Source organism: Phoca vitulina, unplaced genomic scaffold (assembly GCF_004348235.1).
Source record: "Phoca vitulina isolate PV1807 unplaced genomic scaffold, GSC_HSeal_1.0 scaffold40, whole genome shotgun sequence".
Lineage (NCBI taxonomy): Eukaryota > Metazoa > Chordata > Mammalia > Carnivora > Phocidae > Phoca > Phoca vitulina.
Window position 1 is genome coordinate 8,478,149 of NW_022589743.1, and position 19,696 is coordinate 8,497,844.

The 19,696-nt window shown below is 38.9% G+C and overlaps 1 protein-coding gene across 4 annotated transcripts in view; it reads left to right on the forward strand.

The window, feature by feature from the left end:
- Positions 1 to 19,696, forward strand: part of STXBP4 (syntaxin binding protein 4) — a 222,109-nt gene that overhangs the window by 633 nt on the left and 201,780 nt on the right. For 3 of the 4 annotated variants that reach the window (XM_032429268.1, XM_032429269.1, XM_032429266.1), the window contains exon 2: positions 19,002 to 19,123. In XM_032429268.1, coding sequence (XP_032285159.1) covers positions 19,077 to 19,123 — 47 coding nt within the window. In that variant the 5' untranslated portion in view covers positions 19,002 to 19,076. Of the gene's footprint in view, positions 1 to 18,482; positions 18,559 to 19,001; positions 19,124 to 19,696 lie in introns of all 4 variants that reach the window. The other variant, XM_032429267.1, reaches the window with a different exon arrangement.

The following is a 19,696-nucleotide window of genomic DNA, read 5'->3' on the forward strand; positions in this document are numbered from 1 at the left end:
TATTTTCTGTAATGGAAGGAAACAAACTTCTAGAAAGTATAAAGGAGTGGAGAAAAAAGCCCACATTCTGAGGTTTGGCAGCTCTGGGATCATGCCCGCATCCCGCTATCACCTTGTGTCCTTAGGCCAGTTATTTCACCACTGTAAGAAGCGGTGGCCTTATTTGTAAAATGGAAATCATAGTAGTAAATGAGAATATGCTTATAAAGTGATTTTCACTCTGCCTGAGAGAGAGTAAAAATTTGGTAATCATTAGGCTCTATTTCTAATGACTGGTGCAGGTATTATTATCCCCCCTTTAGGGATGAGGAGACTGAAAGCCTGAGACATACATAAATAGCATTTATTTAATAAAAAACATTTGGGGCACCTGGGTGGCTCAGTCCGTTAAACGGCAGCCTTTGGCTCAGGTCATGATCTCAGGGTCCTGGGATCCAGCCCCATGTCCAGCTCTCTGCTCAGCAGGGAGCCTGCTTCTCCTTCTCCCTCTGCCTGCAGATCCCCCTGCTTGTGCTCTCTCTCTCTCTCACTGTCAGATAAAGAAATAATTTTTTTAAAAAATCCTTAAAAAAAATAAAAAACATTGAATTTATTTAATGCGCTTTTGCATGGGCCAGACCTTGTTCAACCTACTGGGGCTACAGCACAGAGAAAGGCAAACACGATCAGTTCTCTTCCGAAGTGTACTTTTTAATGGGGGACTCTGGAGATAATCAAGTAACAGATATATAAATGAGAGAATTTCAGATAACAATCGTACATGAGACAATAGAATAGGAGAGTGTGCTTGAGAATAATAATGAGAAGGGGTAGTGAAGTCTTTCTCTGAAGATGTGCCATTTGAGCCTAGTCCTGAATGATGATAGGAACCTACTTGCACAGTGACAATTCCAAGCCATGCAGAGGCTCAGAGGCAAGTAAGAGCTAGATAGCATTGAAGAACAAAAATGAGGCCGCTGTGTTCCTAGCATAGTAAGCAGGGAGGAAAGTAGTAGGAAATAAGGTCAAAACAGGTATATTAGGGGCCACATAATACAGAGCCTTTTAAGCCATGTCCAAGGGCTTGGATTTTATTCTAAAAGTATTAGGAAGCTACTACAGAGTTTAGGTAGAAGCATTCAAGTGATATGATCTGATTCACATTTTTTAAAAGACCTTGGTTATGTTGTGCAGAACACATTAAAGGGAGGGGGGCAAAAAATGGAAGTAGAGCAGTTAGGAGGCAACTGAGGTGAGTAATGGTAGTCACCTTGAGTGAGTATTAGTAATTGATTAACTTGTGGTCAGCACCAGAAAATTGCAAAGCTGGTAAGATCCAAGTATCTTCTGACTCTTTCCTACTCTGGCACAAAAACCAAGATGCTATGATTCTACAAATTTATTTGTATTAATGTTTGAAAATCTTTTTCATCTGTATCTACCTTAGTTCTTATACCAGATTGTCAGCTTTTTCAGGACAAGACCTGTCATATATTGAGTTTAACAGCATAGACTCAGACCTCATGCAAATGTTAGTGTCGTTGAAAACAACAATACATTCCCTTAACCATTTTTTGCCTCCAGACACCCCTTCCATGTAGCAACAGATAGCAGTATAAATGTGTGTCAGTAATAGTGTCTTTGTCTTGGCATCTATTATTTTGTTTTGTAATTGCAAATGAAATTATTCCTTTCCATGGTATAGTAATCTTGATAGCAGTAAAATGGTGTTAGCTATAATTTTCTTGAGTCTGAGTATGGTTGTGATATTGCATAAATCATTATGGTAATTAATGCTAAGTAATGAGTTCTACCGTGAATGGAATAGGAGCACCTCAGGGCAAGGTTAGTACAACCCTTTTCTGCAGGTAGAGATGTTGATTACAAACTTAAAATATTACGGGCTGGACTGACATTTCAGACTTGGCACCTTTAATTTATAATATCATTCTTTAGCAGTAAGTAATTAAACCTTGTGAACACTTCCTAGTTAGCTATGATCATGTCCAGTTTTACATAATAGGTAAAATTGGTTGTTATACAAGCCATTTTGGGGGATGGAGGTGAGCAAGATGGGTGAAGGTGGGAAAAAAAGGAAAAATGGGGGAAAAAAAGAAAAAAGAGAAACCATTTGATAGTCACACATTTTCTTTTTTTATATACTTTTAAAGGTTTTATTTATTTATGTGAGAGAGAGTGAGAGAGAAAGCACAAGAGAGGGGGAGGGTCAGAGGGAGAAGCAGATTCCCCGCTAAGCCGGAGCCCGATGCAGACTCCATCCTGGGACTCCAGAATCATGACCTGAGCCAAAAGCAGACGCTTACTGACTGAGCCACCCAAGCGCCCTGATAGTCACACATTTTCTTATCTGATTATTGGTTCTCAGGCTTTCTGAAAACTTAAAGATTATAAAGATGTATCGTTTTAAAAATGTGATTTGTGATTTGTAATTACATTTTTTTAGTATTTTTAATGCATAATATAAATTAAGGAAATTGCTACTTTAATCTTAATTTGTTAGTCACTGAGCTGCATTTCTTAGCTATTTGCCTAATAAAACTAGATCCATTTGGCAATGTGAAACATCTAGCAATTATTCCAACAGTACTAACAACTGTATTTGGCTGCTATATATTTTAATAATCTCCTTATACCTAAAAGAGGAAGAATAATGCATCTCAATAAATAGTAAGAGCAAGTGAATTATAGTTTGAGAATAAGCTGGGTAATCACAGTTTCCAGTGATTGCAGTGACATCATGAAGTTGTCTCAGTAAGTCTTGATATCCTAGTTTCTTATTTCCTGGCAGCTTCCTTTAAGCCACATGTTTAAGGAGTTACTCTATTTAAAAGATCTTTAAAAAGTTTATATATTTTTTATATTCACAGACCAGGTGAAATGAAAGCAGAAATCATTCATCCATACAAGGCATTTTTTAAAAGGAGTATTTATTAAGATCAGGGCCAGCTTTGTGGATAGGTGACCTGTGCAGTCACGTAAGAGCCTGCTTTTAAAAGAGCCCTTTGCCCCAAATAGATGGAATGACATTTTAACATAATTCAGGCTAAAGCCATGTCAGCCTTCCTGGGATAAGCAGAGTTAAAGGCAGAGGCAGAAAACTAGGGAAAATGGAAAAGCAGAGAGCCCAGTCTCAGGAAGTGAAAGGTAAGAGATAAGGCAAAAGGCAAACTCAGGTCTCCTGAGAATAGTCAGGATATATGAAATAACATCAAGCAAAATCCAAGCTCCTCACCATGGCCCCTAAGACCCTAGGTCAACTAGACCCTGCCTGCTTCTTGAACTTCATCTACTATTTCTCTCTCCCCACATTCACCATGTTCCAGCCACACTTCTTTGTGTCTGAAAACACCCCAAATCTATTTTGCTGCCTCGAGACCTTTTCTCTGCCTGGAACACTTTGTCCCTCAGTTTTTCTCCTAGCTGACCTGTCATTTGGATCTCAGCTGGAACACCACTACCCAATCTAAATCAGCCCTCCTCTGTCCAGTCACATTTGTTTGTTTTGTTGTTTCTGAAATCCAGTTTGTTTTGTTGTTTCCTTTTTTATTGTTTTTTCTCTCAACATTAGAACGTAAATGCCCAAAGAGCAGGGACCTTGGCTTGTTCACCATATTATCACAAGCACTCAGCATAGTGCACATGATTGTACTGAGTAAATATTTGGGGGATGAGTGCACCAAGGAAAGCAAACAGAAGGCTGTCTGGTAGTGTAAGGAAATTTCTGAGAGCAGTGAGCTCTTGCTCGGATGAAGACCCCCCGTTTGAGAAGATTAGGACTCCTCCTTTCAAGCAGTTTTCCGGTGTTTCCCACAGGGTTGTTCTGTGTGTTAGAGGAGTTGCTGTATGTCCACCCCCAGGGCAAATGAGTAGCATTCCTGAACTGCTTAGATTCTTTCTTTTTTTTTGCTTAGATTCTTGAAAGAAAAAAGTTCATTAGCAGTAGGAATATTGTCTTTGGGTACAAAATAAAGGAGATAGTAAAATAACCCTTTGATCTTTTATATCTTGATTTTCTAAAACTTTCATGTTATTTTTAAAAGATCAGTTAAGTCTAGGGGTGCCTGGGTGGCTCAGTCGTTAGGCGGCTGCCTTCTGCTCAGGTCCTGGGATCAAGTCCCGCATCAGGCTCCCTGCTCAGCTGGAAGCCTGCTTCTCCCTCTCCCACTCCCCCGCTTGTGTTCCCTCTCTCGCTGTCTCTTTCTCTCTGTCAAATAAAATAAATAATAAAATCTTAAAAAAAAAAAAAAATCAAGTCTAGCCCAGGGAAGGGAGCCATTCCTGATTATATAAACCTAGGATTATTTAAATATACTAATGCTATCTCGAAGAATCTCTGCTGTGATAAGGTATAGGACCTGTTGCCACAGTTACTAAACACTTTGTTTTATCTCTTCAAATATAATGCTGAATCTATAGGTCTAACTTTACAAAAGAAATATTTAATTGTTTTAATATTTTAATAGTAGTGCCAGTTGATCTATAAATAGTAAACATTTCCAACTTGTCTGTCACGGAATCCAAACAGATTCTTTATTAGGTAACCAGCACCATCATTTCCTCCTCCTCTCTTGAAATTACCTTAATGTAAAATTTTACTATCCAACTGCTTTTTCTCCTCCCCTCCAATTCCTTCCAAATGACCTGACTCACGGTTACCCTATCCCATTCATGGACCAGACCGGTCTTAGAGGTGCACGCACATTTTAAAAAGAAAGCCCTCCCCTCAAAAAACATTGAGGGGCTTGTAGTTTAGTAAGCCTGGAATAGAATTTTTTGATTCATAAAACCAAAGAAGAACCTTTAAAGATCACTTTATGAATGATCTTGTCATTCTCGTTCTGCATATGCAGAAACTGGGGAGCAGAGTCGTTCAGTGACTGCTCCAAGTCCCTTGGCTAGCGGACAGCCAGAAATGAAACTCAGACCCGCATAACTTAACTTCTAGACCAGTGCTCTTCCCAGTGCAATGCCCTTGTAAATATAAAACCAGTGGCAAAGAGAATTCCAAAGTGTTTCTTTTTAAACAGGCTAGATAGAGATGGTTAATAAGAGAGGGAATTAACATTAAACACTGTTTGTACTGTGAGGTTCTTTGCTATAAGTCTTATTTCTTTCTAAACTATAGCAGGGAAAAAGTGTCTTTTATTTATTACTGCTTACCAATTTGCTTACAAAGGAATAGTTATGAGAAATTAAAGGGTATAGCTAGTTTTCTCTGGTAAATACCAAATCTATGTTATTTTCTCTTTCACCTTGCAAAATTTGCTGACACTTTAGCAAATGGAATAAAAGAAGAAAATGACGTAAAGGGAATATGACATTAAAGGAAACATAACCAGAAGGGCCTAGTTTTCTTTCTCCTTTTTTCTTTCTTTCTTTCTTTCTTTCTTTTTCTTTCTTTCTTTCTTTCTTTCTTTCTTTCTTTCTTTCTTTCTTTTTTTCTTTCTTTCTTTCTTTCTTTTGAGGCGGGGGGGTGGGGGCAGAGGGAGAGAGAGAATCAGCAGGCTCACTGCCCAGATCAGTGATGATGATAATGGTGATGAAGATGAAGGGACTGTTTGGGCTTAGTAGTAAGCCCACACATCTCTCCTTCTTTGTTGCCACACCTTGTCTTTCTTCCCGTTACTTCTGGTTCATTTTCGCTTTAGAAAAACAACAAAATGGCATTAGAGTTCCTTAACTACACAGCTTGTTAAATACTTCTAAGTAAATAATAGATGTTTTAAAGGCATTAAATAGACAACAAAAAGATTAAAATACCTAGGAATTAAATGAGAAATGTGTGAGACCCATATGAAGACAGCTTTGAAACACTACAGAAGGTCACAAAAGAAGACTTGAACAAATGGAAGGACATACTAGTTCTTGGGTAGCAAGACTCAACTGTATAAAGATAGATACCAATACTTTGTCAATTAACTTGTAAATTTAACATGATTCCCCAACAATTGGCATTATATTGTTTTGTAAATAAGATAAAATTTTAAAGTTAATGGGTAAAAATAAACAACCAAAAATAGCCAGGAAAACTTGGTTAACAAAAGAAGTAATGAGAGAGGGTTGGATTTACCAGACGTAAAACATATATTGTAAACCATTATTAAGATAGACTAACCAATGGGCAAGAATAAAAAGCACAGAAGTAGGTCCAAATATTTATGAGATTTGATATATGATAAAGGTCTAATCTCAAATCAGTGGGAAAAGATGGATTGTTTAATAATGTTGTGGAGGCAACTTAGTGATGTTCTTGGGAGAAAATAAGAGTTGGATCTATACCTTATACTATATACTAGGATGGATTCCAAATGGATCAAAGATTTTTAAATGAGACTATAAAAATACTAGAAGAAAATATGAGAGAGTTCTTTATAACTTTGGAGTGTATAAGGACTTACATTTGACTTAAGGACTTACCATGAAAAATTGATAAATTTAGCCACAGGCCTTTGTATAACAACAATAACAACAAAATCCATAACTAAGAATAAAGGAGGAAAGTGTATTTGCAATTCTTAGTGCAAGAAGAGGAGATAGTCTCCCTGGGATGTAAGAACTCCTAGAAACTGGACAGAAAAAAGCTAACCATGTAGAGAAAAATAGGCAAAAGATATAAAAATAAAGTTCACATAAAAGGAGATACTAAAGGGTTCTTAAAATATAAAAACAAATGTTCAGCCTCATCAGACTTAAGATCTTAAGATACTGCTTTTATCAATAAGATTGTCAAAAATCCAATAGTTATGTAATACACCCTATTGGTGAGAATTTGGAGTATCAGTCACTATTATTGGAGGGATGGTAAATTAGGACAGTTGATGATTGAGGGCAGTTTGGCAGTTTCTATCAAAATATCAAGTGTGTATAAATGATGATAACCTATTTTTGTAAATTTGTCATACAGATAAATTTGTGCACATGTGATGTGATCTATAGGGTTTCATCACAGCATGTTTATAATAGCAAAAAATGTGAAACAATTTAAGTATCTATCAATAAGGGAATAAATAAATATGGTCCATCCATAAAATGGAATACCATGCAGCTATGAAAAATAAAAAAGAAATAGGGGGGTGCCTGGGTGGCTCAGTCAGTTAAGCATCCAACTCTTGATTTCAACTCAGTTCATGATCTCATGGTTGTGCGATCGAGCCCTGCACCGGGCTCCACAGTGAGCATGGAGCCTGCTTAAGATGCTCCCTCTCCCTCTTTATTTATTTATTTTTATTTTTTTTTTTTTGTAAAGATTTTTTTTATTTATCTATCTGACAGAGAGAGACACAGCAAGAGAGGGAACACAAGCAGGGGGAGTTCTCCCTCTCCCTCTTAAAAACAAAAAAAAGAATTAGGATGCTATGTAAAAATATAGAAATAATTCCAGGTTCTATGTTAATTAAAAAAAAAAAAAAAAACCCGGCAGATTGCACAGCCATGCTTATAGTATTCAGGACTACTGTATACACCAGAGGACCTGTTTATACCATGTATATGACCCATACCCTCAGGGATTGTACAGTGCACAGCATGAACAGCTAGATGCTTTGTGCTGGTTGTAACCTACTTTCCTAGTCAAAACAAAAGCAAAGGAGTCAATATTTATTCATATTTGTTTATGCATAAAGGAACTAAAAGTATTCACAAGAAACAAAAACAGTGGGTACTTAAGTATGTGGAAATGGTGTGGAGATAGATAGGATGCATATATACATCCATTACATATACCTCATGGGAATGTATTAGCTATTTTTAAAAAACTAAAAAGACATACTAATTCATTCAATATTGTAATTTCATCAAGTTAATATTTATCATCTTTTCTGCCGGATGTTTTTATCCCTTTCCTTTTTATTTTCTTAATTTTGGTCTAGTAAAAAGAACTAGTTTTAGAAAGTATTGAATGCCATCTCTTTGGGAATATAAATTATTAAGTCTGTTATTCAAACATGCATCACAGGCAGATTTTTTATCTAATGAGATTTCTAATGATATAGAATTAAAACTTTTAATCAAAGTAAAGCTCTAATTTGAGTTTTCTGGAATAGATTTATTGTATAAAACAAGAATTTTTCCCCCCCAGTGTTCCACTTTCTCTGTTTTGGCTGACCTCACATTTTCCTCCTTATGAGTCACCAAACTAGAAAAACAATATATTTTCCTTGAATGGGCAGATTTTTTGTAAAAGAATAGAATGTTTCCCTTCTGTGTCGTTCATTAATGTGGGGTTTAGTGTGTGTGTGTGTAACATTACAGAACCCCTTTTGGTTGAGGGGCTTGCTAGCTTCTGTAAAGGAAGGAATAGGGAATAAATAAAAGAGGGAAGGGAGAGGCATTTTATGATACTTAAGGTGTAAGGATATGACAGTGAATACCTGGCTTATTAAAAAAAAAAAAAGCCTGCTGTTTGGATGGATAAAATTAAACCAGTTTCTGTTAGTTTAATCAACAATATCATCTCCATATACACAGCCTATTAGTACTGTTAATACTCTCATCCTGTATTTTCAGAGAATGAAGTTTTTCCACATAAATCAGTTTCCCAGCATGCCGTAGTGGAAAAAGGTTGGGTTTGGAGCTCAAGAAAACTGGATTCACATTCCACTTTAAAACTGTTTAGCCATGTGGTCATGGACCAGTCACAGAGCTTCTCCATGATGTGGTTTTCATTTATGTAAATACCTTTCATTTATGTAAATATAAATATGTAATAATACCTGCCTTGTGGGGCTCCTTTGAGGGAGGGTAAAATCCTCTAACGTGGTGTCTGGCCACATTGGTGCTTAATGATGATTCCATTCTGGGTTGAGTGGCCTTCCTCCGTGCTCCCCCAGCCCCCCTGTGCACACCACTGTCAGAGCACTTAGCACCTTCCTGATATCTGTTTATTTGACTGTCTTTGGGGACAGACTCTGCTTTTTTTTTTGTTATTGTTATGTTAATCACCATACATTACATCATTAGTTTTTGATGTAGTGTTCCATGATTCATTATTTGCGTATAACACCCAGTGCTTCATGCAGAACGTGCCCTCTTTAATACCCATCACCGGGCTAACCCATCCGCCCACCCCCCTCCTCTCTAGAACCCTCAGTTTGTTTCTCAGAGTCCGTAGTCTCTCATGGTTCGTCTTCCCACTCCGATTTCCACCTCACCTCCAGCATTCAGGACACTGTCAGGCATCTTAAGTGAATGAAGTAATTTAAATACTTAAATTTCATTGTAGTACTTTAAAATAGAAATTTTTTTTAAATTTTTTTATTGTTATGTTAATCCCCATACATTACATCATTAGTTTTAGATATAGTGTTCCATGATTCATTGTTTGTGCATAATACCCAGTGCTCCATGCAGAACGTGCCCTCCTCAATACCCATCACCAGGCTAACCCATCCTCCCACCCCACTCCCCTCTAGAACCCTCAGTTTGTTTTTCAGAGTCCATCGTCTCTCATGGTTCTTCTCCCCCTCCGATTTCCCCCCCTTCATTCTTCCCCTCCTGCTACCTTCTTCTTCTTCTTTTTTTCTTTCTTAACATATATTGCATTATTTGTTTCAGAGGTACAGATCTGAGATTCAACAGTCTTGCACAATTCACAGCGGTTACCAGAGCACATACCCTCCCCAGTGTCCATCACCCAGTCACCCCATCCCTCCCACCCCACCCCCCACTCCAGCAACCCTCAGTTTGTTTCCTGAGATTAAGAATTCCTCATATCAGTGAGGTCATATGATACATGTCTCTCTGTTTGACTTATTTCGCTCAGCATACTACCCTCCAGTTCCATCCATGTCGTTGCAAATGGCAAGATCTCATTCCTTTTGATGGCTGCATAATATTCCATTGTATATATATACCACCTCTTCTTTATCCATTCATCTGTTGATGGACATCTTGGCTCTTTCCACAGTTTGGCTATTGTGGACATTGCTGCTATAAACATCGGGGTGCCCGTACCCTTTCGGGTCCCTACTTTTGTATCTTTGGGGTAAATACCCAGGAGTGCAATTGCTGGATCATATGGTAGCTCTATTTTCACCTTTTTGAGGAACCTCCATACTGTTTTCCAGAGTGGCTGCACCAGCTTGCATTCCCACCAACAGTGTAGGAGGGTTCCCCTTTCTCCGCATCCCCGCCAACATCTGTCATTTCCTGACTTGTTAATTTCAGCCATTCTGACTGGTGTGAGGTGGTATCTCATTGAGGTTTTGATTTGGATTTCCCTGATGCCGAGCGATATTGAACACTTTTTCATGTGTCTGTTGGCCGTTTGGATGTCTTCTTTGGAAAAATGTCTGTTCATGTCTTCTGCCCATTTCTTGATTGGATTCTTTGTTCTTTGGGTGTTGAGTTTGATGAGTTCTTTATAGATTTTGGATACTAGCCCTTTATCTGATATGTCATTTGCAAATATCTTCTCCCATTCTGTCAGTTGTCTTTTGGTTTTGTTGACTGTTTCCTTTGCTTTGCAAAAGCTTTTTATCTTGATGAAGTCCCAATAGTTCATTTTTGCCCTTGCTTCCCTTGCCTTTGGCGATGTTTCTAGGAAGAAGTTGCTGCGGCTGAGGTCGAAGAGGTTGCTGCCTGTGTTCTCCTTTAGGATTTTGATGGATTCCTGTCTCACATTGAGGTCTTTCAACCATTTGGAGTCTATTTTTGTGTGTGGTGTAAGGAAATGGTCCAGTTTCATTCTTCTGCATGTGGCTATCCAATTTTCCCAACACCATTTGTTGAAGAGACTGTCTTGTTTCCATTGGACATTCTTTCCAGCTTTGTCAAAGATGAGTTGACCATAGAGTTGCGGGTCCATTTCTGGGCTCTCTATTCTGTTCCATTGATCTATGTGTCTGTTTTTGTGCCAGTACCATACTGTCTTGATGATGACAGCTTTGTAGTAGAGCTGGAAGTCCGGAATTGTGATGCCGCCAGCTTTGCTTTTCTTTTTCAACATTCCTCTGGCTACGCGGGGTCTTTTCTGGTTCCATACAAATTTTAGGATTATTTGTTCCATTTCTTTGAAAAAAGTGGATGGTATTTTGATGGGGATTGCATTGAATGTGTAGATTGCTCTAGGTAGGATTGACATCTTCACAATATTTGTTCTTCCAATCCATGAGCATGGAACGTTTTTCCATTTCTTTGTGTCTTCCTCCATTTCTTTCATGAGTATTTTATAGTTTTCTGAGTACAGATCCTTTGCCTCTTTGGTTAGATTTATTCCTAGGTATCTTATGGTTTTGGGTGCAATTGTAAATGGGATCGACTCCTTAATTTCTCTTTCTTCTGACTTGTTGTTGGTGTATAGGAATGCCACTGACTTCTGTGCATTGATTTTATATCCTGCCACTTGACTGAATTCCTGTATGAGTTCTAGCAGTTTTGGGGTGAAGTCTTTGGGATTTTCCACATAAAGTATCATATCATTTGCAAAGAGTGAGAGTTTGACTTCTTCTTTGCCGATTTGGATGCCTTTGATTTCTTTTTGTCGTCTGATTGCTGTGGCTAGGACTTCCAATACTATGTTGAATAGCAGTGGTGATAGTGGACATCCCTGCCGCGTTCCTGACCTTAGGGGGAAAGCTCTCAGTTTTTCCCCATTGAGAATGATATTTGCTGTAGGTTTTTCATAGATGGCTTTTATGATATTGAGGTATGTACCCTCTATGCCTATACTCTGAAGAGTTTTGATCAAGAAAGGATGCTGTACTTTGTCAAATGCTTTTTCTGCATCTATTGAGAGGATCATATGATTCTTGTTCTTTCTTTTGTTAATGTATTGTATCACGTTGATTGATTTGCGGATGTTGAACCATCCTTGCAGCCCAGGGAGAAATCCCACTTGGTTGTGGTGAATAATCCTTTTAATGTACTGTTGGATCCTATTGGCTAGTATTTTGGTGAGAAGTTTTGCGTCCATGTTCATCAGGGATATTGGTCTGTAATTCTCCTTTTTGATGAGGTCTTTGTCTGGTTTTGGGATCAAGGTAATGCTGGCCTCATAAAATGAGTTTGGAAGTTTTCCTTCCATTTCTATTTTTTGGAACAGTTTCAGAAGGATAGGTATTAATTCTTCTTGAAATGTTTGGTAGAATTCCCCTGGGAAGCCATCTGGCCCTGGGCTTTTGTGTTTTGGGAGATTTTTGATGACTGCTTCTATTTCCTTAGTGGTTATAGGTCTGTTCAGGTTTTCTATTTCTTCCTGGTTCTGTTTTGGTAGTTGATACATCTCTGGGAATGCATCCATTACTTCCAGGTTATCTAATTTGCTGGCATAGAGTTGCTCATAATATGTTCTTATAATTGTTTGTATTTCTTTGGTGTTGGTTGTGATTTCTCCTCTTTCATTCATGATTTTGTTGATTTGGGTCATTTCTCTTTTCTTTTTGATAAGTCTGGCCAGGGGCTTATCAATCTTGTTAATTCTTTCAAAGAACCAGCTCCTAGTTTCGTTGATCTGTTCTACTGTTCTTTTGGTTTCTATTTGATTGATTTCTGCTCTGATCTTTATGATTTCTCTTCTCCTGCTGGGTTTAGGCTTTATTTGCTGTTCTTTCTCCAGCTCCTTTAGGTGTAGGGTTAGGTTGTGTACTTGGGACCTTTCTTGTTTCTTGAGAAAGGCTTGTATTGCTATATACTTTCCTCTTAGGACTGCCTTTGCTGTATCCCAAAGATTTTGAATAGTTGTGTTTTCATTTTCGTTGGTTTCCATGAATTTTTTTAATTCTTCTTTAATTTCCTGGTTGACCCATTCATTCTTCAGTAGGATGCTCTTTAGCCTCCATGTATTTGAGTTCTTTCCGACTTTCCTCTTGTGATTGAGTTCTAGTTTCAAAGCATTGTGGTCTGAAAATAGGCAGGGGATGATCCCAATCTTCTGGTACCGGTTGAGACCTGATTTGTGACCTAGGATGTGATCTATTCTGGAGACTGTTCCATGGGCACTAGAGAAGAATGTGTATTCCGTTGCTTTGGGATGGAATGTTCTGAATATGTCTGTGAAGTCCATTTGGTCCAGTGTGTCATTTAAAGTCTTTATTTCCTTGTTGATCTTTTGCTTAGACGATCTGTCCATTTCAGTGAGGGGGGTGTTAAAGTCCCCCACTATTATTGTATTGTTGTCAATGTGTTTCTTTGCTTTTGTTATTAATTGCCTTATATAATTGGCTGCTCCCATGTTAGGGGCATAGATATTTACAATTGTTAGATCTTCTTGTTGGATAGACCCTTTAAGTATGATATAGTGTCCTTCCTCATCTCTTATTATAGTCTTTGGTTTAAAATCTAATTTGTCTGATATAAGGATTGCCACCCCAGCTTTCTTTTGGTGTCCATTAGCATGGTAAATGGTTTTCCACCCCCTCACTTTCAATCTGGGGGTGTCTTTGGGTCTAAAATGAGTCTCTTGCAGACAGCATATCAATGGGTCTTGTTTTTTAATCCAATCTGATAGCCTGTGTCTTTTGATTGGGGCATTTAGCCCATTTACATTCAGGGTAACTATTGAAAGATAGGAATTTAGTGCCATTGTATTGCCTGTAAAGTGACTGTTACTGTATATTGTTTGTGTTCCTTTCTGGTCTATGTTGCTTTTAGGCTCTCTCTTTGCTTAGAGGACCCCTTTCAATATTTCTTGTAGGGCTGGTTTGGTGTTTGCAAATTCCTTTAGTTTTTGTTTGTCCTGGAAGCTTTTTATCTCTCCTTCAATTTTCAATGACAGCCTAGCTGGATATAGTATTCTTGGCTGCATATTTTTCTCATTTAGTGCTCTGAATATGTCCTGCCAGTCCTTTCTGGCCTGCCAGGTCTCTGTGGATAGGTCTGTTGCCAATCTAATGTTTCTACCATTGTAGGTTACAGATCTCTTCTCCCGAGCTGCTTTCAGGATTTTCTCTTTGTCTCTGAGACTCGTAAGTTTTACTATTAGATGTCGGGGTGTTGACCTATTTTTATTGATTTTGAGAGGGGTTCTCTGTGCTTCCTGGATTTTGATGCCTGTTTCCTTCCCCAAATTAGGGAAGTTCTCTGCTATAATTTGCTCCATTATACCTTCTGCTCCTCTCTCTCTTTCTTCTTCTTCTGGGATCCCAATTATTCTAATGTTGTTTCGTCTTATGGTATCGTTTATCTCTCGAATTCTGCCCTCGTGATCCAGTAGTTGTTTATCTCTCTTTTTCTCAGCTTCTTTATTTTCCATCATTTGGTCTTCTATCTCACTGATTCTCTCTTCTGCCTCATTTATCCTAGCAGTTAGCGCCCCCATATTTGATTGCACCTCATTAATAGCCTTTTTGATTTCTACTTGGTTAGATTTTAGTTCTTTTACTTCTCCAGAAAGGGTTTCTCTAATAACTTCCATGCTTTTTTCAAGCCCAGCTAGTATCTTTAAAGTGATGATTCTGAACTCTAGATCTGACATCGTACTAATGTCCGTATTGAGTAGGTCCCTGGCAGTCGGTACTACCTCTTGTTCTTTTTGTTGAGGTGATTTTTTCCGTCTTGTCATTTTGTGCAGAGGAGAATAGATTAATGAGAGAACAAAATGCTAGCAGGGTAACAACGTCCCCAGAAAATATACTCTAAACAAATCAGAAAAGACCTGAAGCAGTGGGAAAAGAAAGGGAAAGAGAGAAAAAAGAAAAAGAAAGAAAAAAAGAAAAAAGAAAAAGATAAAGATAAAAACAAAAGCAGAACAAAACAAAACAAAACAAAAACAGAATGTGATCAAATATGATCAGGCTGGTTTATAGATCAGTGCCACACACTGGATTTTGGGTGTATTTTGGTCTGTTAAAAGAAAGTCCCTCCCAAAATTTTAAAGAAAGAAAAACTTATATATGTACAAAAATAAGGGTTGATATGATGAAAGGATGGAATATGACTGTAAAGATGGAAATTATAAAAAAATTTTATAAAAGGATTTGATAAGTTGTTTGAAAAAAGAAAGAAGAGGATTTAAAAAAAAAAAAAGAAAGAAAAAAGGGAGAGAATGTGATCAGGCAGGGGAGTAGAAAAAAACCATACACTAGAGATTTAGAGTATATTTTGATCTGTTAGAAGAAACTATCTCAAAATTTTAAAGAGAGAACAACTTATATATATATGCCAAAAATACAGGTAACTACTATAAAGGGATAGAATATGACTTTAAAAATGAAAAATAAAAATGTTTTTTTTTTTTAAAAAGGGATTGATAAGATGTTGGTTGAAAAAGGGAAAAAGAAAAATTCAAAAAAAAAAGAAAAAAAGAAAAAAGAAAAAAAGACAGTTAAAAAAAATAATTTACTTTGAAAGACTAAAGAATCATGGTAAAAAAGCCATGAATTCTATGTGCAGTATTCCCCTAGCGCTGGAGTTCTGCCGTTCTCACTGATCGGTAAACCTGGTCTTGGCTGGCTGTTCTCGCTGATCTTCTGGGGGAGGGGCCTGTTGCCATGGTTCCCAAATGTCTTTGCCGGAGGCAGAATTGCCCCGCCCTTGCCCGGTCCGGGCTAAGTAATCTGCTCGGGTTTGCTCTCCGGAGCTTTTGTTCCCTGCAAGCTTTCCGTACAGCTTTGGAGGCGGAGAGTGAAAATGGCGGCCTCCCAGTCTCCGCCCCAGAGGAGCCAAGAACTCGGGGTCCCGCTCCTCAGCGAGCCCCCAGAGAAAAGCAGTCAGTCACTCCCGTCTCCCCGGTCTCCGGCCGCACTCCGTGCTCACCCGGCCTGTGACCCCGCGTTTCTATCTCTGGCACCCGACCCCGGGTGGAGTCTCCAAACCCAGCAGATCCCCGCGGTGCGCTCCCGCACCTCTCCTCCCGGGGGAAGAAGGTGAGTCTCCCCGGATCTGCCGCTTGTTGGGTCCCTGCTGGAGGAGCAGTGGCCCGACTGTGCCGCGGATCACGGTTTATGGCAACCCCGAGCTGAGAGCCCGCGCCTCTGCTCCGTCTCTGCAGCCCGCTTCCCTGCTCCGTCTCTGCAACCCGCTTCCCTGCTCCGATACCTGGGAGCTCTGCCGCACTCAGGCACCCCCGGTCTTTCTGTGACCCCGAGGGTCCTGAGACCACACTGTCCCGCGAGGGTTCCACCCCCCACTTCGCCACCAGAGTGACGTCCCTCAGCGGAGCAGACTTCTAAAAGTTCCGATTTTGTGCTCCGCGGCTCTATCACTTGCCAGAAGCGGCCGGCGGAGGCCCCTCCCCCGCCGTCTATCCTCCCGAATATTGCCTCGGATTCACTTCTCCGCACGTCCTACCTTCCAGAAAGTGGTTGCTTTTCTGTTCAGAGAGTTGTTTCTATTCTTTTCTTCGATCTCCTGTTGAGTTTGTAGGTGTTCAGATTGGTTTGATCCCTATCCAGCTGAATTCCTGAGAGGAGACGAAATCCAGGTCTCCTACTCCTCTGCCATCTTGCTCCGCCAAGCCCTAAAATAGAAATATTTTAAAATGCCTTGTAAAGTATGACATTATATGAAATCTGTTGTACAGTTTAGCCACGATATATCCGTTAGACCCGGGTTATGTTTCATCACTTGGGGACTCTGTGTCCAGTTAGGACAGATCACCACTAGATGGGGATCTTACTCACTTTGGCTTCATTTCTCTGCCGCTTTTCATCTGCATGCTTCCCCTGTTCTGTTGCTTGCAACCACAGGGACTGTGAAAGTTGAAGCAGGATTTTAGCATTCAGGCCAGTGGAACAACACTATGTCGGGTTCCCAGAAGGTCCATTCAGATTATTTACAGCAGAATCTGTGATTTCTTCCTCATTCAGTGGTTAGAGAAGTGCTGGGATAATTGCCTTGATTTTAGTTCTCTGCCTCAGTTTTGCTCTCCCTAAAACTTTGGGTTTCTGAGTCCTCAGCCTCTCGGGATTCCTCAAGACAGGTTCCTCCTGCATCTCCTTCCAGCTGTTTCTTAGGCCAGAATTTTGCTTTGAATCAGTTACTGGTGTGCTGAGTTATTGATTTCCCCACAGCAACTCAGAGGTATAGCATGCCACCTCTGTTCACCCCAGTACAGCATACGCATATTCCCGTTTTCTCTCTGTGTGCTCCAACTCACAAATGTTTAAGAAGTCGGGGCATCTGCGTGGCTCAGTCAGTTAAAGCATCTGACTTGATTTTGGCTCAGGTCATGCTCTCAGTGTTGTGAGATCGTGCCCCTCATCAGGCTCCGTGCTGGGCATGGAACCTGCTTAAGATCGTCTCTCTCCTTCTCGCTCTTCCCCCCCTCCCCAGCTTGCGTGCACATTCTCTTTCTAAAAAAAGAAAAGAAAAAAAAATGTTTAGGAAGACTTGCCCCTAGCTTTCAGCTTCTTCAGTCCTCCTTTGTGAGTTATCATTTCACCATCTATTTTTTGTCTCCCAGAAATTTGTCAAACATTTCACCTAATGGCTCTTCTCCCATTTATTCATGAACATTATGAGTTTATACTCTTACAAAGTGGGCTCTTTATGACTTACTCATTCCATAACTGGAAGCCTATACCTCCAACTCCCCTTCACCTATTTTGTCCATACCCTTAGCCCCTTTCCATTCTGGCAACTTTATTTTTTTTTTTTTAAAGATTTTATTTATTTATTTGACAGAGAGAGACACAGTGAGAGAGGGAACACAAGCAGGGGGAGTGGGAGAGGGAGAAGCAGGCTTCCTGCAGAGCAGGGAGTCCGACGTGGGGCTCGATCCCAGGACTCTGGGATCATGACCTGAGCCGAAGGCAGACGCTTAACAACTGAGCCACCCAGGCGCACCCCATTCTGGCAACTTTAAATGAAAATCTGATTTTTTAAAAATTTAGCTTTATTAAGGTATGATTTATTTTTTTTAATTTTATTTATTTATTTGACAGACAGCGAGAGAGGGAACACAAGCAGGGGGAGTGGGAGAGGGAGAAGCAGGCTTCCCACTGGGCATGGAGCCCCACACAGGGCTCGATCTCACAACTCTGAAATCATGACCTGAGCCAAAATCAAGAGTTGGGCACTCAACCAACTGAGCCACTCAGGCGCTCCAAGATCTAATTGATTTATAACCAACAGTACATATTTATAGTGAGAAAATTTGCTAAGTTTTGACATGTATATGCATTTGTAAAACCATCACTACAGTCAAGATAGTTACTGTACCTATGAAGAAATAAGGCTTGGAGTAGCCTAGAAGCTCAAATTGGAATCCAGGTATCTCTGATGTCAAGGTTCATGCTCTAGGCTCTGAAGCCTGAGTGCTAGCTAGAAAAACAACCATTGACTGTTTCTCCTGTTTCTCATTTGTGTGGGGAAAAGCACACAATTTCTGAATTAGCTATTCATTTCTTTAATAAGAGGATTGTGCTAAATGTTCTTAATGTCTTTTAAGTTTCTATACTTTATTCATATTTATTATGCAGAGAGGATAAAGCTCTATTCAAATACAACTTTTTTACTTCAGTGAAACTGCACCATTCTCTTTAATATTCACAGTGGAGCTGTATGAGACATTAAAATCATATATATATGTTTTTTTTTTTCATAAGAAAGTATTTAAGAAGCTTGTGGAGTAATATGAATCAAAGTAATGTAAGATCTGCAGGAAGTCCCTCAAGATAGCTGGTAAGATGATAGGAATTTCTTTTTTTTTTTCAACAGTGTATTGTATAATTATTTTACAGACATTCTGACTATAAACTTTCTAGCCTTGTGATTACAAGAGATATTTGTCACAGTCTTTTATTATTATGTCATTTTTAAGTATATTAATGGTAGAAGCTATAATAGTTACCTGAAGCTTAGCTGTGTTCTTCACCTCTGCCAGAAAATGCAGATTTTATATAGATACAGATAATCATGTGGATGTAGTCCTATAGCTATATCTATCTATCGAACTGTCTTTATATTTCTCAGATTTTATCAGCAATGACTAAAGTGCCATACTTCAAAATATATAAAATACATCTAACATGTCTATACATGTATGTGATGTTTTTATGCAAAGTTGAAGTCAAATTGACTACTCTTAAGACATGAAAATTTATTTTCTATGTCTCCATTCTCAGGAAAAGAAGAATTTCTAGACTCTTCATCAAGATCTTCATTTATCCAGTTAAATCCAAGTCTCCTGTGGTAAAATCATGAATAAAAATACATCTGCTGTGGTATCATCCAGTCTACTTGAAAAGTAATTTTTAAATTAAATTTAAAATGTTTTGAGCTATCATATGAAATGTGTAGAATGTTAATGAACTTTTGATTGAAAATTTTATACAGTTAACTGTGGTCTAAGGTAGCATAATAAGGAAGTTGAGCAATAATTACCTTCCAATGTAAATCAGTGTATGGGATAAATTCTGCATTCTTTTTTATAATTCTTTATAGTAATTGTTTTTTTAAAAATTTGATCTGATTTTTTCGAATATCTAAAATATTTTATGATCCCAGTATAAAAATAATGTAAGATTAAAATTTGCTGAGTAACAAACCACCCAAAATGCCTCCAGAAAACAAGCATTTATTCTTTCTCATGATTTGGTAGGTTGGCTAAGCAGTTCTTCTGGTATGTACCAGAAGTGTAGGATGGCCCCATTCACATGTTCTGGCACCTCATCTAGAAGGGCTGGTTGGCTGTCTCTTTGAACTTGATCTCATTCTCCAGGAGGCTAGCTCAGGCTCTTTCACATGATGGTGGAATGGTTCCCAAGAACACACCCAAGTGTTTTTCAAATATCTGTTTCCCTCACGTTTGCTGGTGTAC